Genomic DNA, 25,402 nt, shown 5'->3' with positions numbered 1-25,402 from the left:
TAATGGACTATCTGAGATTAACAGGGGCGTCTGCGCAGGACGTTTCACAGTAGAGACTTTTATCTATTGGCAGTAATGATACTGTAGAGGAAACACCTGCGTGTGCAGAGGCGAGCCCGTCATGTGCTGCGAAGATTAGTCCTAATCTATGTTCCATGTTTGGAATTACTCTATCCCCCACTCCAGGGATTTGAGCAAAATGAACATAATTTGCATCAGTTATGTATGAGTATTTGAATGGCTAGCCTTTTGGTAATGTTTAACCACTCTCTGCTTGAAGCATTGACAGCTAGCATTATTTTGCCGTCTATTTTCGTTTTTGAACGAGTGATTGCAGCTACGGAAGCCGTTTGCCCAGCTGTCTTTGCGGCTTCATTAGCCAATGAATTCCCTGCAACGTGAACGCCATCACGTTGATGACTCAGTGTATGGTTCATGTAAGCTTTTTGTAGTTCTTTTCGTAACTAAACTACTTGTTCCCAAAGCAACTTATGCTTGATTGTGCCACCTTTCGCATCTTTGAAACAATTTTCAATCCAGTTCTGCAAGTATTCATTACAAGATTGAACGCAATAATAGGAATTGCACACTATGAGTGTGGGAAATTCGCGATCAGTATTTAATAGCGCCATCTTGAATGATTGTAGTTCAGCTCGCTGAGCTGTACAATCTCCGAGATTGTGTTTTTGTGAGCATAGGTCGGAATTTGCCATCGCGCCAGCGACCTTAAAGGTTCGCGCACACAGCACTATAAGCTGGTTTACCCCCAATTGCGGGTTGTGCTGATCCGTCTGTATAAATTATACATCTGTACTGTTCTAGAGGTAGAATCTCAGTGGGCATAGGACATTCTTGTTCGTATTGTAAAAATTCTTGTGTTTTTAAATAGGGGTCAAAAACTTATTCAACGTCTGTTGCAGCAAGAGAATTAACCCATTGTATCCATCTCGGATGTAAAGCCTTTGCATTTGGAATGCTCGCTTTTGTCACTTCCTCTAAGGCAGGTACAGGAGTAATGACCATTATGCGTTTACCCGGTGCAAGGGTTCTCTCTTTTGCTACTGCAGTTTGAACCGCTGTCAGATTTTTTTCTGGGGAAGTGAATTTCACTTCCGCTTGTGTGTACAAGTGTGAGTTGTAATCTAAGGGTACTTTTTCTCCTGCATTAAGGGTTAAGTACGTGAATCCGTATCTTCCTGAAATGATTCGGATCACTAAGTTGTGTACGTTTATTCGTGTTTGTAAATGTCGTTGCTAACATGTCAGTTTGTACAGAACGGAAAATTTCTGTGTGTTTTTGAGTCTAATTAACTGTCATGAATTTTCAAGTTTATGGTGAAATGGAGCTATAGTATTCTCAATCCCCAGGATCTCTCCTTGATTCTTGATGAATAGAAGTGTTGGTTGCTGTGTGTGTATGATGCCTTACTATGCACCATTGCCATTTGAGTTTTTCTTCCCTGTCTCTATTTCTCACATGTAGCCTCAGATCCTGGTGAAACTTCCACCCCTTTTGAAAATCAAGGGCACAGTCTTTTGGGACAGAGAGAGAGCGACACAACTTTCTCTTCTGCCTTCTTTTTCGAGCTCCCCTCCCCAGATGAATCATTTTAAAACCTGTATCTGATATTTGTAACAAATAGAAAGGCTTGATAGGCAATCTCAGAGGATTTCCTATACAAAATGTTTTTTTCTGATTTCACCTTACGATTCTATACGCATGTATATATTGCTAAATTTCCAATTTTACACATTTCTTTTGCTGCAGGTAAGTAAACTGTCTACCTGAAAGAGACATAGATTAGTTATAGATTCCTTACCTTTAGAATAACCCCAGGCGTCAGACTGGATTCAGACAATTTTTTTCATCAGCAGTACTCCTGCTCGTTGAGAGGCGGCATCGGTCGGCTCCGCGCCCGTCGTGATGACGTTGCGGTAGCTACTGAGATGTCACCCTCGTGTGCTGACGTCAGTTCTTTTTCTGCGCCAGCCAGCGCCGATCCTGAGAGAGTGGTACCTCCTGTTACTTTTTGACTGACTTTTGTGCCGACTTTTGTCTACGCCATTTTTGAGTCCAAGACTCCTGGTGCACGTTAGGGATGCCCGGTGTCAAGGCTTGCAGTTCCTGGCAAAAGTGATGTCGGTGACAGATCCGCACACCGTGAGCCTGTGGTGCCTGGAACGGGATGAGGATCCCAAGTCGTGTTCCGACTGCTGGACCATGAATCCGAAAGTTTTTGCGGTAGCAGTCCCGAAGGGTCGGCTCCAAGTTTCCCTCCCTTATGGGTCCCGGAGCAACCCCTGCCCAGCTTCGAAGTTTTTACGAAGCGATGCATGCGATCTTTGGGCAGCCTGACTCCACTGGTGCACCTTAGGGCCCCGCAGACTCAGCTGGGGGCCCTGGGCCTTCGACGGCTTTGGCACCGCGTTCCCTTGGATCCAATCCTCGATCCGGATCAGTGCTGGTCGACCTCATAACACCTGCACAGAGTCTACCAGCACCACGTCTGCAGCCGACGCCGTTTGTGTCCCCCGACGGCATAGACCCTGGCCTCCACCCCGACATGGACACAGAGCTGGACTGCTGTTAACAACCCCAGATCCGACACCAACGGGGTACATTTACCCCTGTTGTACCCTGGTTCTTTCAGGCCAGATTGGCAACCAGAGGAGGGTGAGTAGGACTGGCAGGGGTCGGAGACCCTTTAACTAACACATTGGAGTATGATCTGGACTGGCGAGCGGAGTTGGGGGATGCCAGTGGCCTGGATACATCCCTTGACCTTGGCATGTTGTCTCCTCTTACCATGGCTACGGAGGAGGGAGCTTCTTACACATAGTGTTGAGTAGGGCAACCTCGAGCTACCTATGGTGGCGCTCAGGACTAACCTCCTGACAGAGGTTCTCCAACCGGCAGCGAGCTCTTCGAAACCCCTGCTGCAGTTTAATGAAGCCCTAACTGACATCCTTTTGGGCACCTGGTCCAGGCCCAACATAGGTGTTCCTGTGGATAGGCTGATTGCCCGACGCCACTGCCTAGCTCCGGGCGACCCCACTTTCCTCTCCCCACACCCCAACCCTGAGAGCTTGGTGGTCCAAGCCTTGACTTCCAAAGGCGCATTCCCTAACGCTCCACCTGATAAGGAATCCAAAAAGCTGGGCCATCTTAGGGAAAAAGATGTTTATTTCCACCAGTTTGAGACTGCGGTCGGTAAACACTACATGTCTGTTGTCAGAAGGGCCGTTAAACCCACTCTGTGTGGGATACTGTAGCGCAGGTGCTGCCCCAGTGCCTGGAGGAGGCCTGGGCCGTGCTCTCCCATGCAGTTGCCGAGGTGAGAGACGCAGGCAAATTTACCATACGATGTGGACTGGACACCGCCGCCTCACTATGCAGGACAATTTCAACGTCGGTAGCCCTTCGAAGCTACGCCTGGCTGAGGTCGACTGGTTTTTCCGGGGATGTCCAAGCTACCCTCATGGACATGCCCTTTGATGGCCGTTGCCCGTTCTGCGACAAAGCAGACAACAAGCTAGAGCACTTCAAGGACTCTCGGGCTACGGCCAAGTCCCCTTGCCTCTCCAACACTCTCCCTGCACAGTCTGCTTTTCGCCCCTTTCGTGGTAGCTTGCGCCGCCCAGAGCCACAGGCGGGCGCAAGCTGTTCAGTCCATGCGCAGCGAAGACGTGGGACCCACCGACAGTGTTCTGGAAGCCAGCGAGCAGGCGAGTCCTCCACCGCCCCCTCTGCAGCAGCCTCCAAACCCTCCTAGTCCGACCTTTCAGGGCCACCAATCGCCAATGGTTGCAGGATTCGCCATCACCTCCCCCACTGGCGCATCATCACGTTGGACAGATGGGTTTTGCAGATAGTCTCAAGGGGCTACTCCCTCCCCTTCGAGACTACCCCCTCAGCCATGCCACCCCAGTACCATCGAATGTCAAAGGATCATCTGGCCCTTCTCCAACAGGAAGTTACGGCTCTCTTGGCCAAGGGAGCCATTGAGCGAGTTGCTAACCTAGAAGTAGGTCATGGTTGCTATTCCCACTACTTTCTGGTGCCCAAGAAGAACAAAGGCCTGCATCCTATCTTGGATCTCTGGGACGTCAACCGCTTTCTCCGGAAAGAGGAGTTCAAAATGTTGATGCTCGTTCAGGTTCTCTCTGCCCTCGACTCTGGAGACTGGATGGTAACGTTAGACTTGCAGGACACTTACTTTCACATCCCTGTCCTGCCGGCCCACCGGCGTTAACTGCGGTTTATGGTGGCCCACAAGCACTTGAGTTTACCGTGCTCCCCTTCGGCATTACCAGCACCCCTTGAGTGTTCATAAAGGTGATGACGGTGGTCACAGCTATCTGTGCATATTAAGGGTTCCGATCTTCCCGTATCCCAACGACTGGCTGTTGAAGGCAGACTCGCCCAAGGCAGTTGTGTCCCACCTCCAAACTACGGCAGACCTCCTGCACTCTCTGGAGCAGTCCCTTGTTTGATTTTAAAGACAATACACAGCGTCTTAAATTTAATACATCTGTCAATGCGGAGCCAATGCAGGTCCCGAAGGAAAGGAAGTAGTGTGGCTCACTGGTTAGAGGCGGCAGACCCGAGAGCAGAGGACGGCCCGGGACCAGGGTTCGATTCCCGGCGCGGCAGGTTTCTGGAACAGGGTCAGCGGACTCGATAATTCTCTCGCCTCGGTGCCCACTCTGATCAGCGATCACACTCGGCAACTCTGGGCATTAGCTTGCCTCATCTTCACTAACGGCCCCACCAGACCGCCGGGGATGCCTGGTCTCACCCTGGAGATACCCATTAAGGGACCATCTCTCAAAGAAGCCAGGAAGGGTTTCGCAGCGGTCGAAGCGCCTTGGGACCCTACGGGTAAGTAGTGCGCTATATAAATGCCAATACATACATACATACAGAGATGCATCATTTCCTTGGGATGTGACATAGAAGGCGGGCTGCGGAATTCTTGACCACCTGCAGCTTCTTCAACACCTCCTGACTACCACCCAGATACAGAATGTTTCCGTAGTCCATGCGAGAGGTACACGTGCCTGGACCACCGTTCTTTTCATGGAGTCTGGGAGCATCCAGATGATCTTCCGCAACCACCTTAGGATGGTGAAACAGGTGGCGGCAATGGTGACCACCTGTTGCCGCATTGAGAGATTGTTATCAATAACGAGCCCATGGTTACGAACTTGGGTAACAGGTTGAGGAAAAGGACCCATTTGCTGGGGCCAATGTTGGGGACCCCAGAGATGTTTGTGTTTGCCTTAAATAACCTCGGTCTTGTCTCCGTTTAGTTTCAACAGATTGGAACACATCCACTCGGACACCCGCCGCAAACCAAGCTGAAGGGAAGATATGGAGCCTTCCTTAGTGGAGGCCAGGGAAAGGATAATTTGAGTGTCATCGGCTTACGAGTAAAGGGATAGACCCGCGTCCTCCACAATAGATGCCAGAGGTCTCACATAGATGTTGAATAGCAAAGGGCTCAAAGTGGACCCCTGGGGAACTCCGTACACCAATGACCAAATGTTAAAGGCGGATTTGGAAGATAAGTCCTGAAATTTGCGGTCACTGAGAAAGGAGGCCAGCCAAGTTAGAGCAGGGCCCTCAACTCCTGCCGACTGGAGAGACTTTAAAAGGATGGTATGTGACAACGTATCAAATGCGGCACTCAAATCAAGTAGAATGTGCGCCTTAGTCTCCCCCCGATCCAGACGGGAGCGCAAATTCTCAGTGACCCCCAACAAAGTGAACTCTGTAGAAAAGTGAGTTCTGAATCCTTATTGGGACGGGTGAAGAAAGCCCGAGCTTTCCAAATGGATTGAAAGCTGACAGTTAACCTGTTTTTCCAAAACTTTGGAGAGCGCCGGCAACAGAGAGATAGGACGAAAATTTGACATAATCCAGGCTTTTCTAGCAGAGGGACAACCATTGCACGCTTCCAATCCAGTGGGACGCATGATTCTCGTTAAAAGGCGTTTAGAAGTATGTTAAGAACTCCAAGGGCATCCTGTTGCAGGATGTTAACAGGTAAAGGGTGAAGGGGAGAACCAGATTTTACCCTAGCTAGACAGTCAGAAAAAGATCTATCATCAAAAGGGGACCATGTGGAGATCTTGACTGCTGAGGAGTGATGACTCCAGCAGGTTGTGTCAATCAGGAGACTCTCCGTATTCCCAGAAATAGAAGACTTTAATGAACTATGTATTGTCTCAACTTTAGTAATAAAATAGTTTGCTATATTATTGCATTGAGTCTCGTCGAAGGCGGGTGGCATCGGTGCGGTGTTTGATCCTGCCAGCTACTTGACCATAGAAAATAAGACCCGTTGACGATTCCGAGAGTTAGCAATGGTATTAGAGACAAAGAAAGCCTCTGCCGCCTTACAGGCCAGATGATATGCATTTAAGGCGGCCTTGTAGTCGGACTTGCCGTCTCTGGACATGGCTGGAACATCAGGGCAAATCCCTGGTGGTTCAACACTTTGCAGGTTCACTGAATGCCAGGGCAGACAAACTCTGCCGCCAGATGGATCACAAATGGCATCTTCACTCAGAAGTGGTGCAAGTTGTCTTTCAGCAATGGGGAGAGCCTTGGTTAGATCTATTTGCCACCGAAGAGAAGCGCAATGTCAGCAATTCTGCACGTTGGAATTTCCAAGGCGGCACTCGCTCGGCGAAGCTTTTCGGAGTTGCAGTCTTCTATATGCCTTTCCGCCAATACCATTTCTGCCCAGATAGCTGAAGAAGATCAAGCGTGACTGAACCCTAGTCATCCTTGTGACTCCGGATTGGACACGAAGGGTCCGGTATCCCGAGCTGTTACACATGGCCATTAATCCTCCTATTTGACTGTCTCTTCCGGAGGATCTTCTGTTGCAGCAGCGAGGAACAGTCCCCCACCCGAACCTGTCAAGTCTTCACCTCCTTGCGTGGAGATTGAGCGGCGATAGTTAACAGCCTTCGACCTTTCTCTCAAAGACTGTGATGTTATCTTGGTATCCAGGCGTCCCTACACAAAGACGGTATACGCCTGCAGATGGAACAAATTTGTGGCATGATGTACAGCAAAGGCTGTGGATCCCCTTTTCTGAGGTTCTTTTGCTCCTCCTGTCTTTGGCCCAGCAGGACTCTGCTCTGGTCACTTTAAAGGGCTACCTCTCAGCTTTTCTTAGGCTTCCTTATCAGCCTTCTCTTTTCATGTTCCTCATTGTAAATCGCTTCGTTAAGGGCATTACTCATCTTTTTCCTCATGTTGCTTTACCGCCCCACCCATCCTTCCTGTTCTGCTAGCTGACTTCTAGGGTGAGGGTATACCTTTCAGGTCCCTAGTCTTGTGCACCAGTGGTCAGTGTCTTGCATGGCTCTGCGCTTCTGGCATTGAATGTTGTGTTAAAGAACTGACGTTAATGCGCAAAGATGGCGTCTAAGTAACTAACCCCAACGTCATCTTGGCGACCACGATGCCAACGATGAACGTGAAGCTGATCAACGCCACCTTTCGATGCGCAAGGGTGTACTGCTGCCGAAAAAAATCTCCGGATCTAGTCTGACGCCTGGGGGTAATTCTACAGGTAAGGGATCTATAACTAATCTATGTCTCTTAAAAATATATTGTTACCAAAGGAAAGTAACGTGTCAGTTAATTGCTAGCAGGTACATTGTTTTCTGATTTTTGCATGTAGTTGATTGTTTCATGCAGTAGTGAGCAATTTATTACAGTTTCCATTTTGTTTCAACCACTACTAATTTATCCATGTTATTAATAGTAAAATAATACTTGTCTTTCCTCCTCAAAGAATGTCACAACTGCCTGAAGAGGGAATTGAAACTAAGAGACCAACATGGTTTAAAAAGGCAGAAAAGCACTTGTGTAGGACTGTGAAGAATGAGGCTGCCGTGATTCAGAACAAGCAATCTGATGGGAACAAGACAAGGACTTATGATGAGGAATCTTTGGAAAGCTTTAGCAGTATGCCAGATCCTCTGGACCCAACAACTGTTACAAAAGCTTTCAAATCTAGAAAAGCAACAGCCCAGGCTAGTCTTGCATCAAGAGACAAAACTCCCAAAATGAAGAATAAAAAGAGAAAGATATCTCACCTGAAAAGTAAGGTTACTCCTGAAATTGGTAAGTGAAATCATGTATAGGTAATTTTTTTATTATAATAAGGCTTATTTGCAATAATACGTGTGTTAACAATGTTAAGCTTGGGCAAATTACTTTAACTGCAGGACCGTCCAGTGTTCAGAAGTATTCATTAATTTCAATTGTATTTCAAGTTTTAAAACATTGATTGACTAGAAAGTGCATAAGTTAGTAAAAACAATTATTTGAGACTATTCACAAGTATAACTTGTGAGTAATTTACATGTGTAATTTACTCTTACACTTTTGAGTAGCTATACTACTATTGGCTATATACAAAATCTAAATGTAGTTACTCAAAAGTGTTGCATGTCTCCGCCCTCGGAAAAAGGGAATGGGTCCTAATTTATGAATGCTTATTTAAATTTGTTAAGCTTGTAAATAACTATAATTTAATTTGAAAAATAATTTTAAAAATAAAACATTTATGCTTTTAATTACGATATATTTGGATAGTATTTTTGGATTTATAAATACATTTAAAAAAGTTTTTTATTGAACTATAAGAAAATGACTTTTAATGAGGTTCATTCATCACTTTTAATAACTATTAAATCCTAAAAAAAATCTTACATTCTTTTTGGATATGATCTTGATTTTGTTAAGTGTTTAAACCAAATATATAACATTTGAAAGAGACACGTTAGTGATAGATTCCTTAACTTAGAATATCCCCAGGCGTCACACTGGATACGGAATTTTTTTGCGTAGCAATACCCCTGCGCGTCAGTAGGCGGCGTCTGCGGCTCTGCATCGTTAGCGCCGGAATGACGTCGTCGGAGTACTTAGACGACGCCCATGCGCGCTGACGTCAGTTCTTCTTTTTTCTGCGCCAGCTAACGCCGATCCGGAGAAGCTCTACCCCTAGTCATTTTTTGACTAAACTTTTTGATCTTTTTAATCATTTCTTTCCCCGAGTCTTCGACTCTATCGTTGCTGGTAGGGATGCCCGGGTTCAAACCCTGTTCGAAGTGCGACCAACTGATGTCGGTTACGGACCCCATTGCCGGTGCCTGAAGTGTTTAGGCCTCGACCACCACGACTGCACCTGCTACGACTGCCGGGCCCTGACGTATAAAGCTAGGCGGGAGCGGTCCCGCAAGCGGCTCGAGCTCCGGCAGTCGGCCCCGCAGCGCTCCAGGTCCCGGTCCCACGGGAGGTCCAGGGACCGGTCGCGGGGTCGGAGTCATCGCAGCTCCGGGAGTGGACACCGGTCGTCAGGATCCAAGTCCTCCGGTAAGAGGCATGAGAGGTCGGAGAAACGTCATCGTTCCTCCGACCCACCCCGACGCTCGCACAATGCGGCCGGAGGCTCGGGCGACACCGCCCACGCGGCTCCGCGGGAGTCGCAAGCGTCGCCGCCTGCCCCACACCTTCGGGTCCCTGGGCAAGGCGCGACGCCGGAGGAGATAGAGCGGTACCTCATGGTCATGAGGTCCCTCCCTCCTCAGCCGGGTTCCGTGGCACCTCAGGGCCCATCGGTTCCGGCTGGGGGCCCTAGCGGGTCGGGTGCTTCGGCACCGGCGCCGCCAGCGACTTACGTATCAGCACCGCAGGGCCTCTCCGGATCCGCTTCAGGATCTGGGTCGTCGCCGGTCGACCTCACAACCTCGCCGGCGCCGACCCCACGGGTGTCACCCCCGGCGCCTGCCGTGGACGCCGTCCCCAATGTTCCCTTCGGTCCGACTCTGGCACCGGAACGGCGCCGCTGGGCGCCGCATCCGATGGCCTTTGGAGATTTTTATTTTCATGAGGAGGCCCCTTCTATTAATCCTGTCTTACAGGAAACGGGTGACGAGGAAGATTGGGAGGGGTCTGAGGACCCTCAGGCACTGGAGTGCCAGTCTCAACAGGACTGGACATATGAGCTTGGGGAGGCCAGTGGTATTGACACTTCGCCAGACACTGGATTTGTGTCCCCTCCGACCGTGGCTTCGGACGAGGGGTCTACATATAGTGTAGTGTTGACGAGGGCGTCTAAGGCCTTAAACCTTGAGCTCCCCGTCGTGGCCGTGAGGGCTAACCTCCTCACTGAGGTCCTCAAACCGCAGTCAAGCTCCAGCGAGCCTCTGCTGCCGTTCAATGAGACCTTGTGTGACGTTCTTGTGGGCACTTGGTCGAAGCCCGCCACAGGTCCGCCTGTGGATAGGAACGTGACCAGACGCTACCGCCCGGCCCCGGGCGACCCATGCTTTTTGTCCACCCATCCCACCCCCGTGAGCCTGGTCATCCAGGCCTCCAATTCGCAGACCGCGTTCCCGTCGGCCCCGCCCGACCGGGAATCCAAGAGATATGAACAGTTCGGGAAGAAGGTGTTCTCGGCCCTAAGCTTAGGGCTGAGGTCTGTCAATACCGCCTGTCTCTTGGGCCACTACACCCACACCCTGTGGGACGCGGTTGGGGACGTGCTGCCACAATTTCCGGAGGAGGTCCGGGCTAAACTCGCCCAAACCCTTGCGGAGGGCCGGGATGCAGCGCGATATTCCATCCAGTGTGGGCTGGATACCACGGACTCACTGGGAAGGGCAATTGTAGGAAAGTGGGGTCTGCAATCATATGGTCACCCCCGATTTTTGCTTTTTTTTGCTTCACTGGTTTACGACTTTCCATGGCTGTGGGCCTGCTAATCAGACCAACAGCCTAGCTGTCTCTCTCTAAATTGACAACCATGTACCTTAGGTGCATATCTAATTGGGTACGGAGTCACCTTATCAGTCCCTGTACAGTGTACCTTAGGTACCCAGGGCATAGGTGCACTCGGGGCCTACCAGGGGCTGCAGCATGTATTATGCCACCCCTGGCTGGCCATCCAAATGTGACACAACTGGCAGATCAATCAGCTGGGGCAAGGTGGTGTAATCACCCTTTGCTTTAGATATAGTATCCCTATATCTAACCCTAAAATGGACACATATCCTCCTGTCAGTCACTCCTATGGCAGGCCTTATCAATCCTGAAGGCAGAGTGCTTGGAATTATGTGAGATGGTGCTCTAGCATGAGCTGAGCCTGTTTGCAGCTTGCGGAACCAAGTCCTAATAGCTGTTCCATGATAACGCATACCATATACTCTTAAGTGCATTATAATCCTCGCGGTTAAATGCTATCTTTGGTATTGCTTTATCAAAACATGTCGAGTAAGGTGTCATACGAATTGGAATACTAACCCCTCGCCAATTCTGGCGACGGGGTTAGCATTCCACCCTTCTAGAGGGACACGACATGTATGTAACTGTGAACCCCGGTTAAAGTTAACTGAAGCCTCAGCTCCACAAAATGGATGCTGCCACCACAGACACAAGTCTGACCTCCTGCTGCTGGGAGTCCTTCCAGCGAGGAGAGCTTGGACAAAGGGTTTCCTGTCAGGGGCGGTGCTCGCACCACCCCAGACAGGGTTTTGTGTATCCTGGGTAGGCAGGGCTTTACAGGAAGGTGACTGCAGAGTGGCACCCCGGTGCTCACTACGCATCTGCCGGCTAGAACCAGTTCCAGGGGCACACCAGCCCCTGGCCTGGGGAAAGTCCGGCATGGGAGAGGGGTGTAACCACCCCCCTTCCTGGTCCCACCCCTAGGGCAGGACCTAGTCGCGTACCCACCCCTTTCTTTAGGATAAAGGCAGGAGCGGGGACCCTTCCAAATTAGATCATCTTTGAATCAAGAAACTACTTTCTACGAAAAGGAACTCTCGACTCTTCTCAAGATTTCTCCCTTGTGGCTAAGGAGTAGTCACCCTGCACCCGCATGCACCATCTAAGAACTCTGCGGTTTGCTGCACGTCCTTCCTCAGGAATCCGACTGACCAGCACGACGAGACCCGGCTTCCCTGGCACCTCTGACCTCTACCTACCTCTCCAGCCAAGCTGAGAACCGTAGGTGCGACGAGACCTCGAGGGACCGGCCATCATCAGAACTGCACGACTTCGATCCAGCACGACCGCCGAGGGATCCTCTGGTGAGTGCTTTGGGGTCCGAGAAGCCCCGACCCTGAGCAGCTCCAGCACCGAAGTCCAGCCCCCCAGCATCTCCACGATCTGCGTGGGGCACTTCTGCTTTTTGCTGCTCACCGCGTTGTTTGGCTACTAGCCCGCTGGCTTGTGGCCTTCTTAACGACGCCCGACGACATCACTGCTGCTGGTCTGGTTGCTCCAGACTGGCCCTTGCTCCCTTCCAAAAGAGGAGCACCCGGACCCTCCTGGTCCACACCAGACGCCATTTTAGGTCCACCGCGTGGGCTTGAATTTGCCAAGACTTGTTGCCCCAATCCTGGGTCCAGCGACGTCGACAGCATCATCCCTCGTGGGACAGCTCGCACCTCCATCCTGGTCGCCGACAACGCCTCCTGGTCCGTGAGATCTGCAGAGCACAGCGTCGCCCACTCACCTAGTCGAGGTGACTACCATCCGGTGCCCTCCTGGTGCCACCTGACTACTGGCTAGTAGTCACAAACTTGGTCCCCTCTGCTTTTAGGTATCATCCATCTTCGATCTAGGCTTGGATCACTCGAACAATCTTCACTGGTCGCCTGCCAGCAACTTCTTTCTTCAGGCTCCTGGTTCGTCTATGAGGATTCCCGACGTCTTTTCAGACCTATGCAGCTGCAGCCCCTGGGCTAGGTAACTTCGGCATTTCGGTGCCCCAGCATAGCCTCACTATCCAAGGGTCAGGATCCACTGTCGTTTTCGATCTACCTCATCGGGTTCACCCGAGAACACTTACTTTGCCTTTACTAGCTCCCATAGACTTTGTCCCGCATCCCCGCGTGAGAGTGCACACTCTGCACCTGAGTCCCCTAGGCCTCCCACTAGTAATCTGAAGGTTGAGTAACGTAGTCCTAGCGATTCCAAAGCCTATTAGTACAACACTTACCTGCTAGTAATTTCGCATTCCACTTTTAGAGTATATGGTTTTCCGTGCCCCTCGGGCATTTGTGTAAATTGTGCAACTTGAAGTATTTTCGTAAGAGTTTTGTTGTGTGCTTAGTACCCTGTCCTCATAAGGAGTACAGGGCTGTTGTGATCTAAATAAATACACTGTTTATTTTCATAACACTTGTGTGGGGTCCTTTCACTTGGTGTTCAAGGGGTATATGTGATGGTATAACAGCTGGCTTAACACGCCCTCTAGAGTTTAGCCCGAAGACTGCTCGTATCCACGCTACTCGGATAGCTGGTCTATAAGGTTGACTTACAACCAATCACCATAAGGGTTGTTTGGACTGATACAAAGTGCTCACTAGAATAGTGAACATTATATATCAGGCCAACTTCTCACAATCGCCTGCAGCATCTTTTCTTCCAGGCTCCATAGACTTCAACGCCGGAACCCGACACGACTTGGCACCTATGCACCCGCAGCCTTTGGGTGAGGTAACACGAGCATTTCGGTGCTCAAGGGTAGCTTGACTCTCCTAGTGTCTAGTTCCACAGTCTTTTTTGTCTTACCTAGTCAGGATTGTCCGTACTCACCTTTTTCTTGAACTGTACTGTCCATAGACACTGTTACGCATCTCGCGTGTGAGTTCACACTCTGCACACGCGTTCCGTGGGCCTCCTACTACCTACCTAGAGTTAGTGTAGCGTGGTCCCAGCGATCCTACAGCCTCTGGACAGCTCCATTCCTTTTATCGACTTTCACATTCTACTTACTTAGTATATGGTTTGTCGTGCCCCTAGGGTAAAGTCAACCGTATAGACCAGCTATCCTAATGGTAGCATGGGCAAAGCAGTCTTAGGCTAAACTCTTTTGGCATGTGAAGCCAGCTTTTTTACCACATATAACCCCTTGAATACCAAGTGAAAGGACACCACACAGGTTGTTATGAAAATAAACGATATATTTATTAACTAACATTCACCTCTGAACTCGTTATGAGGTCAGAGGGTTAAGCACATGACAATCTCTTAGGAAAAATATGTTTAAGTTGCACAAATTACAATGGTGCCCTAGGGGCACAACAAACCATATACTAAGTAAGTGGAATGTGAAAGTCGATAAAAGGAATGGAGCTGTCCAGAGGCTGTAGGATCGCTGGGACCACGCTACACTAACTCTAGGTAGGTAATAGGAGGCCCACGGAACGCGTGTGCAGAGTGTGAACTCACACGCGAAATGCGTAACAGTGTCTATGGACAGTACAGTTCAAGTAAAAGGTGAGTACGGACAATCCTGACTATGTAAGACAAAAACGACTGTGGAACTGGACACTAGGAGAGTCAAGCTACCCTTGAGCACCGAAATGCTCGTGTTACCTCACCCACAGGCTGCGGGTGCATAGGTGCGAAGTCTTGTCTGGTTCCGGCGTTGAAGTCTATGGAGCCTGGAAGGAAAGATGCTGCAGGCGATCTGGTGGAAGATGTCCGGTGTGATCCAAGGGTGGATCAGTGAAGAGGAGAACCTGAAAGCAGAGGGAACAATGTTCAAAGTCACTAGCCAGTGACTGGAGTGGACCCAGGAGTGGAACCAGATGTCGTCGTCGCGATCAGGTGAGGGTGGACACTTGTCTATGCAGCCACGTGGACCAGGTGGTGTCTTCATCGACCAGGGTGGAGGCACGAGCTGTCCGACGCAGGCTCTCGCTGTCGGCGGTGTCAGATCGAGATTTGGAGTCAACATGCCTTGGCAAAGACAACCCACGCGGTGAGTGGAAACGGCATCTGGAGTGGACCAGGAGGGTCCGGGGTGCCCCTCTTTTGGAAGGGAGCAAGGGCCAGTCTGGAGCAACCAGACCAGCAGTGAAGATTTCAAGGTCCGTCGTCTATGAGGTCACTAGCCAGCCGGCAAGTGACCAGACAACGCGTCGAGCAGCAAACAGGCAGAAGGGCCCCACGCAGATCTCGTGGATGCTGGAGGGCTGGTCTTCGGTGCAGGAGCTGCTCGGGGTCGGGGCTTCTCAGTCCCCAAAGCACTTGGTCGAGGTTAACTCCGAAGTCGTGCTGGAGCGAAGTGCTGCTTCTTTCAAGATGTACGGTCCCACGTGTCTCGTCGCACCCACGGATCTCAGCTGTGCTGCAGATGTAGGTAGAGGTTGGAGAGGTCTGGGAATCCGGGTCTCGTCTGGCTCTAAAGTCTGGATCCTCGAGGGAAGACGACAAAGGGAAGCCGCTGGACGCTGATGGTGCCTGCTTGTGCAGGGTGGACACTCCTTGCCCACAAGGGAGATTTCCTCAGTCTTCTGTGGAGCAGAACGTCGAAGTCCAGAGTTTCTTCTAGTAAAGTTGTTCAGGATAATCTAATTTGGAATGGGACCAGCTCCTACCTTTATCCCGCTAAAGGGGGCTGTACTACGACTAGGTCCCTCCTCTGGGTGGGACCAGGAAGGGGGGTGGTTACACCCCCTATCCTTTGTCCGGTCTTGCGCCAGAGCTGGGGCTGGAGAGCCCCAGGAACTGGTTTAGACCGGAGTATGCACAGGGACACCTTGTGTGCCCCAGCCATGTCTCATTCCTTTCAGCCCTGTCCTACCTAATACACAAAATCCTGTCTGGGGTGGTGCTAGCACCTCCCAAGGCAGGAAACCCTTTGTCCAAGCCTCCCTCGCTGGAAGGACTCCCAGCAGCAGGAGGTCAGACTTGTGTCTGTGGTGGCAGCATCCATTTTGTGATGCTGAGGCTCGAGTTAACTTTAACCGGGGTTCACAGTTACATACATGTCGTGTCCCTCTAGAAGGGTGGAATGCTACCCCCGTCGCCAGAATTGGCGACGGGGTAGTATTCCAATTCGTATGACACCTTATTCGACATGTTTTGATAATGCTATACCTAAGTTAGCAATAACCGCGAGGATTATAATGCACTTAAGAGTATATGGTATAGCGTTATCATGGAAACAGCTAAAGGACTTGGTTCCGAAAGCTGCAGACAGACTCAGCTCATGCTAGAGCACCATCTCACATAATTCCAAGCACTCTGCCTTCAGGATTGATAAGGCCTGCCATAGGAGTGACTGACAAGAGGTTATGTGTCCATTTTAGGGTTAGATATAGGGATACTATATCTAAAGCAAAGGGTGATTACACCACCTTGCCCCAGCTGATTGATCAGCCAGTTGTGTCAGATTTGGATGGCCAGCCAGGGGTGGCATAATACATGCTGTAGGCCCTGGGTGCACCTATGCCCTGGGTACCTAAGGTACACTGTACAGGGGCTGATAAGGTGACTCAGTATCCAATTAGATATGTACCTATAGTACATGGAATCCATTTTACAGAGAGAGCAGTGGGCCTGGGGTCCAGAATAGCAGGGCCCCAGGTCAACTAAGTAGAAAAACCAGCTAAACACCTGGCAAAACGTTGGGGGCAACCATAGTCAGATATCCACCTTCCTACAATCACCTCTGCCAGGAGAGTGAGTGAGCTCCAGGCTCTTTCTTCTACTCCTCCTTTCCTCTCTGTTCATCCTGAGAAGGTTGTGTTGCGGACAGGACCTTCCTTTCTGCCCAAGGTTGTCACGGCCTTCCACATCGGGCAGTCCATTACCTTGCCCACCTTCTTTCCGCCTCCGCATCCCTCGAAAGAGGAAGAGAGGCTCCACCGTCTGGACCCAAAACGTGCGCTCTTATTACCTAGATCGCACACGCCAGTTCCGGGTGGATGACCAACTCTTTGTTTGTTACGTGTGCGCGAAGAAGGGAAAGGCGGTACACAAGAGGACTATCTCGCGGTGGATCATCTTGTGTATCCAGGCATGTTACTCAATGGCCAAAAAGGAGCCCCCTGCTGGATTGCGGGCTCATTCCACTCAAACCACGGCGACAACAACTGCCCTGGGCCGAGGAGTGCCCTTGCAGGACATTTGCCAGGCAGCTACGTGGGCCTCGCTGCACACGTTTGCAAGACACTACTGCCTGGACAGCCAAGTCCGGAGGGATGGCTTCTTTGGCCGTTCCATCCTCCAGGACTTTCTGGTGTGATTATTGGTTCGCAGACCCACCACCGGGGTTGGTATTGCTGGGGTATCTATTCTAAGGTAAGTAATCTATCACTAACGTGTCTCTTTCAGATGCACAAGTTACTACTTGTGTAACGATATATCTGTAAGAGACATTAGTTAGTGATAGATTCCTTACTGACCCACCCATCCTCCCCGTTCTGCGAACCGATATCTAGGGTTAAGGTCATCCCCTTCCGGGGCCCTAGTTTCATGGCACCAGTGTAGGTTCTATCATGGCTCTGCGTATCTGGCGCGGAAAAGCTCTGTATCAGAACTGACGTCAGCGTGCATGGGCGGCGTCTAAGTACTCAGACAACGTCATTTCGGCGCTAACGACACCGACGACGGACACGGAGCCGCAGACGACGCCTACTGACGCGCAGGGGTATTGCTACGCAAAAAAATTCCGGATCCAGTCTGACGCCTGGGGATATTCTAAGGTAAGGAATCTGTCACTAACTAATGTCTCTTACAGATATATCGTTACATAAGTAGTAACTTGCGCATTAATTTACATAGATATTTAACATAAAATGTTTTTAATTATAATTAGGTTTAATAAACATGTTGAATTTTCTATTTACTTTACCACAGGGAGATCTCCACCACGACTGTGGAGTCTTCCTTGGTAATCTATAGTTGTGAGGGAATCTGGTGCATTATATGGTGTGGTTGTGCAACCTCACCATATAATACACTTAGCAACCCTTCTAGGACCTGTAAGTTCTGTTTGTCAAACCTTCAGCTCAACCCAGGGTAGCTTTGACTCAGAGCTGCAAGCCTTTCCAAAGGAACAAGTGTTAAACATTTAAACAGCAGCAGAATAATTGAAGAAAATATAGACAAGCCACTTGAGAAATCTGACACCAATTTATAAAAATAGACTGTATTTTTATGCATTGTTAGACACCACAACAAAAACGATCCACTAGAGAGTTACGAAGAAAAATAATTAACAAGTTTGAATAAATAAAAGCGTAAGGAATTGTTTCTTTTTGTATAATCATCCTCAAGTTTTTGGACTGATGGCTAATATTTTTTGACTCATGAGTGCAATGAGACCTGCTAACCAGACCTCCGTGTCTGTGGTTTTTACCCTAAACAGATATGTCAAATTTGCTCATACCCAATTGGCAAAGCTAACTTACCTGTAAGCAGTGCAGGTCCTTGGCCTTCTGAGGCCCTGGGCGAAAGGGAAGATGTGAGGCCCCTCCAAGTGACATCACAGAAATTAGGGCTAAAAATATTGCTTCATGTCACCTTCCGTGGCTATATGCTATATTTCATGTCACATTCCCTGGCTATTATGGCACCTTACGGCTATGCGATATTCATATAATTAGTGCTAAAAATAGTGCTTCATGTCACCTTAATGAGTTCTAATTGCATCGATGTTTGCTTTGTAAAGCAAACCATTATAGTATCAGTTGATTCGAGTCCTCCTTGGATTGTTGGAGCTGACGGCCCTTGACTCTCAATGATGAATAATGTTAAATTGCCTTCCTCCATTTTGAGCTAATGGACAAAAATCAGATACTTTTGTAGAACAGTGGAGTAAAGTGTAGCAGTGCATATGTTGGCAGGTCATTCCTTTGTAGAATTTGTCTTGTCTCACTATACAGAAGATTTGTACTCTTTAGTTTAATGCCAACTTTCTCATGCCTTAGACATTACAAATGATTTAGCTGGTTTTTAGGCCTTAGATTAGGCATTTGCTGATTTTCAGTAAACATGAGAAATTTGAATGCAAAGCTCCCAAAGGGTTGATAAAGCCAGCAGACTATATTGTACAATTTTGATTTAGGAACTAGCTAACATCAAAGGAGGAAAGGCCCGGTGCCCCATAAATTCACAGCCCGTCAGAGCTGCTCGATGCATGCCGGAGATTTACACATTGTTCTTCTCAGCATCGATCTTTAGACATTTTAAGTTAAGTGGATAATAATATATAATACGATGGATTGAACTGAAGCAGGTCTCTTACCTTAACGTAGACTCAACACATGGACTCAACGAGGAGGAGGACGGGGCCCTGCGACTACGACGTCCGACTCCTGCCTGCAGCCCTGCCCTGCCCACGGAGCCCGCCGCCCGATCCGAGTTAGTAAGTGACTGACTGCCAGTGCCAGGTCACGTATGGCATGTGCGCAGGCTGAGTGCGTCACACTTAGCGGGGGCTGGCTATAAAATCATGTCCAGGGCCGTCATTGGTAGCTATTTCTCGCGCTACCAGATTGACGGCCCTGGGACCCACTGTCACCTGCATGAGGAAGATTCAAGGCTTGCGACGCCGCCGTCACGTCACCACCAGGGCACGCACAACCACCATCACCACCAACAAAGCTAGGTGGTGGGGGGTGCGTGCAGGAGTCTTTGCGTGCGTGCGCAGACAGTGTTGTTCCCTGTATTGTGCAGGAGGTGCAGCAGGCTCTGCTCAAAGATGGGACGCAGAGACTCTAGGTGAAGTAGAGAGAAGAGGGGGTCCAGGGGGCAGTGATGCCTAATGAATAATGGCTGAATGAATACAGATCACTTAGAAGTCTCCTCTCGCACTTTCTTTGCAGCAAGCAGACACCCTTGAATATCACAGAAATGCCGATTGTAGGCGCACCCGGGTCCCAGGGCCCATCCATCAGACCTTTCCATTGCCCGCCAGGGACATGCTGCCCCCGGTGACAAGATGTCCACCTTTCTGAAGGTCACAAGGGCTGGGCAGGAGATACGAGGCTCCCCACGGCGCAGTAGATCATCAGAGGGACTCATCGCTGGATTATTGATGATCATGAGAGCTATCAATTGACCATCAGAGGCGGTAACAGATGTCCCCAATGTCAAGTCAGAGGCGAGGCAAGGACGGTCTGGAAGTAAGTGAGCGATGTGTTCAGTCAGGCACTTCGACCTCGGGGCCACGTGCAACAGAGTGTGGAGAACGAGGCCTGGTAACTGCAAAATAAACACACTCGATATTATTGGACGGAAGAATGCATTCATGTAGAAATAAATCTGAACCTTTGTTACCAGAGCTGAAGCAGCCGGCCTTCTCTACCTTCAGCTCCAGCCATCGTTCATAAAGACTGGACTAGCCTGTCCTAGGGGCCTCGCATTCTATGCCCCTATCTTTAATACCAGAGCTGGACACGCCTCCTAGCACCTCGGATCACTGTTCTCCGGTCCCACTGCCTTCATAACCAGAACATTGACTTCTCCCAGGCCTCCTTCCCTGCCTTAGTTAGATACTGCCTGCGGCCCGGCCCCTGCGTGAGTGCTGTGCTCACTGCGCAGCGCAGCGCTTTTTCCCATCATTTATTTATTCCTGCAACTGTGGGGCTGGCGGCGGGGCCCCCCTGAGTGCGAGGCCCTGGGCAGCTGCCCATACCGCCCATGGCTAGGACCGGCCCTGCCTGTAAGTCCATAATAAATGGTGTCAAGGGTACCCAGGACATTCAATGTAGAGGGTCACCCCAGGGACTGCCTCATTGGTTGTGCCACCCTAGCTATGACATTAGTGAAACGAGACCCCCAGCTATTTGCAGGCTGGAAGAGCAGTTTAAATTGCTGGTTCGACTTTGCCATTTAAAGTAATGGCAAAGCCAGACTTCCCCCTGGTAAATATGAAAGTGTCCCCATGGAAGGCCTATCAAGTCCTAAGGCAGGGTGCAACATATCTCAAGGGCAGAACATGTATTTTGCATGATCTGAAAGTAAAAACGTGAAACTGAAGTTTTTACTGTGGAAAGGCCTGGTCTCCCAATTGGCGAGTACAGAGTTACACGCTGAACCCTTAGCTATGCTAACACTTCAACGGTGTGACAAAAGTGGGTCATCCATTGAGCCCGACTTGATTTGCAATTCGAGATTGATTTAACCAATTTTAGTGAGCAACTTTAGCAAGGTTGTTGCTTTGTTGCCTGTTGTTCCCTGTGCCCTTTTCAGTTGCACACAGGACCCTGTCGCCGATATCACTTTCTGCCCTCCTGGGAAGATGTGCTACCAACCCCCTAGAAAGGATACAAATGGGGCCTGCTTTGGCTGGCGGGGTCACCTCCCTCCTCCAGGAAGTCATACAGGTGTTGGCCTAAAAGCCCAGCTTTAAAAGGGGTAAAGTTTGAATTGCTGGCCTGACTATGCCATTAAAATGGCAAAGCCATACTTTCCTCTAGTATATGTATGTCACCCCTATGACAAGCCTGTTGAGTCCTAAAGCAGGATGCAACATGTCTCATGGGAAGGGCATGTATTTTACATGTTCTGATAGTTATGAAGACTTTCGGCTACCAACTTGCCCAAGCAGGCTTCTTCAGCTGTTGTACCGTTGTGCTGTGAATAGGAGGCCTGTCAACTGGCCTTTGGAGTTCTCTTTGGCTCAACTAGGCTCTGAAGACACTTTCTCCTCGGACAGGACATGGCAGGCACAGTCCCTCTCATTTGCAAGCCATCACATGCAGTCTGTGCTAGTGCAGCCTTTCTGCTGGTTTCATGGTGCAACAGGGCAGCCCTTCTTTAGTCCATCTTCCAGTCCAGACGAGATCTGAGTTCTGGATGCCCGATTTCTGCTTAAGAAGTGCCCTTAGTGAAGTCGCGGTCAGTAGCCACTGGGCTAGTAGGTGCCCTTCCTCCTGATTGCCACTTCCTGTGAAGTGTATCATATGGCTATCTCAAGATGTACCATTCTGCCCACTCCCAACATGGCTGAACCTCTCTGTGTTCAGAGCTTCCTAGCCTGCTCGAAGGTGTGACAAGCAAGGGGCTACATGTCCCTAAAACATTATTTGACAATGGTTTTCCCCTCCACTTTTGGTTGCCAGCTAGTGCGCCTAAACAGTGGGGCTACCCCTCTCTCAAATGTTACCAATGTGTTCCTCAAAGGTGGCTTCAGCTTTGGAGCTAGACTATTTGACAAGGATAACACCTCTCTCTGGTGCAGGCCCCTATTGTCTCCTTCCCTGGGAGTGTTTAGCACATCTCTCTAAGAGAGAGAAAGCTGTCTCTGGTTCAAGCTCCACGTGTAACAATTAAGGGCACAGGAGATTAAAGCCAACAAAGTGGCAACTTTATAAAAGCTGCATGTAGGAGGGTGGATACCTGACTATGGTTGCCCCCAATTTTTTTGCCTGGTGTTTTGCTGGTTTTCCGACTTAGTTGACCTGGGACCCTGCTATCCAGGGCCCCAGGCCTACTGCTCACAAGAGAGTGGCAGTGTCACCAAACTTGCCTGTAGATTGCCTACTGGGGAATGATTTAGAGATCTCAGCCTGGGCTGAAGTAGAGCAAGAAATCCATTTTAAAATGGTAAACCTCCATGGTAAGGTTAGTGGGGCAGTGATAGCCACAGCCCCAGTCCAAGATGTCCTCCCTGAACAGGTCAGGAGGGCTGTGCCAGTCACAGCCCTATCCCAGAAAGATGCCTTTCCTGAACAGGTTGGCAAGGCTGTGATGGTCACAGCCCATACCCAAACTGAGTCCCTTCCTGAAAAGGTTGGTGGAGTTGTGATGGCCACAGCTCAAACTCAGACAGATAGTAGTGTTGTGAAGCCTGAAACTATGGATCACTCCACTCAGACAGAGAGCATTGAGGAGGAGGAGAAATCTCCCTTCCACCAGACTTTAGGAAAGGATCAGCCTCCTCAGGGAACTGATCTGACCCCTTGTGAAGGAACTGCCCCAGAGGTAGTCCGGCCCAGCCTGGCAGAGCCCCTGATGTCAGTGGACCCTTCCAAGGAGGGACCCAGTCTGGAGCAGGTAACCTGCCCCTCTCTATCCTGCCTCAGTCAGCCCAGAGGGTGGATACCTGACTATGGTTGCCCCCATTTTTTTTGCCTGGTGTTTTGCTGGTTTTCCGACTTAGTTGACATGGGACCCTGCTATCCAGGGCCCCAGGCCTACTGCTCTCTCTGTAAAATGGATTCCATGTACCTTAGGTGCATATACCAATTGGTACTGGGCCACCTTATCAGACCCTGTAACTCAGGGCATAGGTGTACCCAGGGCCTACCGGGGGCTGCAGCACGTATTATGCCACCCCTGGCTGGCCATCTAAATCTGACACAACTGGCTGCACGACAGCTGGGGCAAGGTGGTGTAGTCACCCTATGCTTTAGATATAGTATACCTATATCTAACCCTAAAATGGACACATAGATTCCTATCAGTCACTCCAATGGCAGGCCTTAACAATCCTGAAGGCAGAGTGTAGGAAGGTAGATCCTGACTATGGTTGCCCCCAACTTTTTGCCCTGTGTTTTAGCTGGTTTTTGACATAGTTGGCCTGGGACCCTGCCAATCAGGACCCCAGGCCTACTGCTCTCTCTGTAAAATGGATTCCGTGTACCTTGGGTGCATTATCCAATTGGTACTGGGCCACCTTATCAGACCCTGTAACTCAGGGCATAGGTGTACCCAGGGCCTACAGCATGTATTATGCCACCCCTGGCTGGCCATCTAAATCTGACACAACTGGCTGCACGACAGCTGGGGCAAGGTGGTGTAATCACCCTTTGTTTTAGATATTGTATACCTATATCTAACCCTAAAATGGACACACAGATTCCTATCAGTCACTCCTATGGCAGGCCTTGACAATCCTGAAGGCAGAGTGCTTGGAATCGTGTGAGATGGTGCTCTGGCATGAGCTGAGCCCGTCTGCAGCTTGCGGAACCAAGTCCTAATAGCTGTTCCATGATAACGCATACCATATATTCTTAAGTGCACTATAATCCTCGCGGTTATATGCTATCTCTGGTATCGCTTTATCAAAACATGTCGAGTAAGGTGTCATACGAATTGGAATACTAACCCCTCGCCAATTCTGGCGACGGGGTTAGCATTCCACCCTTCTAGAGGGACACGACATGTATGTAACTGTGAACCCCGGTTAAAGTTAACTCGAGCCTCAGCATCACAAAATGGATGCTGCCACCACACACACAAGTCTGACCTCCTGCTGCTGGGAGTCCTTCCAGCGAGGAGAGCTTGGACAAAGGGTTTCCTGTCAGGGGCGGTGCTAGCACCATCCCAGACGGGGTTTTGTGTATCCCAGGTAGGCAGGGCTGAGAGGAAGGTGACTGCAAGTGGCACCCCGGTGCTCACTATGCATCTGCCGGCTCAAACCAGTTCCAGGGGCACACCAGCCCCTGAGCTGAGGAGAGACCGGACAAAGGAGAGGGGTGTAACCACCCCCTTCTGGTCCCACACATGGGCAGGACCTAATCGCGTGCCTGCCCCTTTTTTTAGAATAAAGGTAGGAGCAGGCCCCCTTCCCAAATTAGATAATTCTGAATCTTGACTACTTTCCACGAAAGGACTCTTGACTATTTCTGAAGACTCTCCCTTGTGGCTAAGGAGTAGCCACCCTGCACCCACAGGCACCATCTAGGCATCACGGTTTGCTGTAAGTCCATCCTCCGGATCAAGACTGCCCAGCTCGACGAGACCCGGATTCCCTGGCATCTCTGACCTCAACCTGCATCATCAGCCCAGCTGAGATTCGTGGGTGTGACAAGACCTGAAGGGACCGTCCATCTTCAAAACTGCACGACGCTTAACCAGCACGACCGCCGAGGGATCCTAGAGTGAGTGCTTTGGGGTTTGAGAAGCCCTGACCCTGAGCAGCTCCAGCACCGAAGTCCAGCCCCCCAGCATCCACGAGATCTGCGTGGGGCCCTTCTGCTCTTTGCTGCTTACCGCGTTGTCCGGTCACTTGCCTGCTGGCTAGTGGCCCTCCTGACGACGAACCACGACGATTACATCGCTGGTCTGGCTGCTCCAGACTGACCCTTGCTCCCTTCCAAGAGAGGAGCACCCCGGACCCTCCTGGTCCACTCAAGACGCCATCTTGACTCCACCGCGTGGGCTTGACTTTGCCAAGGTTTGTTGCCCCAATCCCGGGTCCAGCATCGCCAACAGCAGACACCTTCGTGGGACAGCTCGCACCTCCAGCCTGGTCGCCGACAACGCCTCCTGGTCCGAGGGACAGCAGAGTCCAGCGTCGCCCACTCACCTGGTCGAGGTGACTTCATCCGGTGGCAACCTGGTGCCCACACAATCGCTGGCTAGTGATTAAGAACTGAGTCCCCTCTGCTTTCAGGTCGTCTCCATCATCGATCCAGGCTTGGATCACTCCGGACATCTTCACTGGTCGGCTGCCAGCAACTTCTTCTTTCAGGCTCCATAGACTTCAACGAGGATTCCCGACGTCTTTTGAACCCTATGCAGCCGCGGTCCCTGGGCTAGGTAACCTGAGCATTTCGGTGCTCCAACGTAGGTTCGCTATTTAAGTGTCCAGATCCTTTGTCGTTTTCAGTCTATCTAGTC

General features: G+C 50.2%; 1 protein-coding gene across 8 annotated transcripts in view; it reads left to right on the top strand.

The window, feature by feature from the left end:
- PCM1 (pericentriolar material 1) overlaps positions 1-25,402 on the top strand; it is a 1,333,387-nt gene that overhangs the window by 658,116 nt on the left and 649,869 nt on the right. For all 8 annotated transcript variants that reach the window (XM_086962572.1, XM_086962571.1, XM_086962570.1 and 5 more), the window contains exon 23: positions 7,818-8,149. In XM_086962572.1, the coding sequence (XP_086818698.1) occupies positions 7,818-8,149 (332 nt within the window). The remainder of the gene's footprint in view (positions 1-7,817; positions 8,150-25,402) is intronic.

Source organism: Lissotriton vulgaris, chromosome 3_1 (assembly GCF_964263255.1).
Source record: "Lissotriton vulgaris chromosome 3_1, aLisVul1.2, whole genome shotgun sequence".
In the NCBI taxonomy this organism is placed as follows: Eukaryota; Metazoa; Chordata; class Amphibia; order Caudata; family Salamandridae; genus Lissotriton; species Lissotriton vulgaris.
This window is presented reverse-complemented; position numbering and strand designations above follow the sequence as displayed.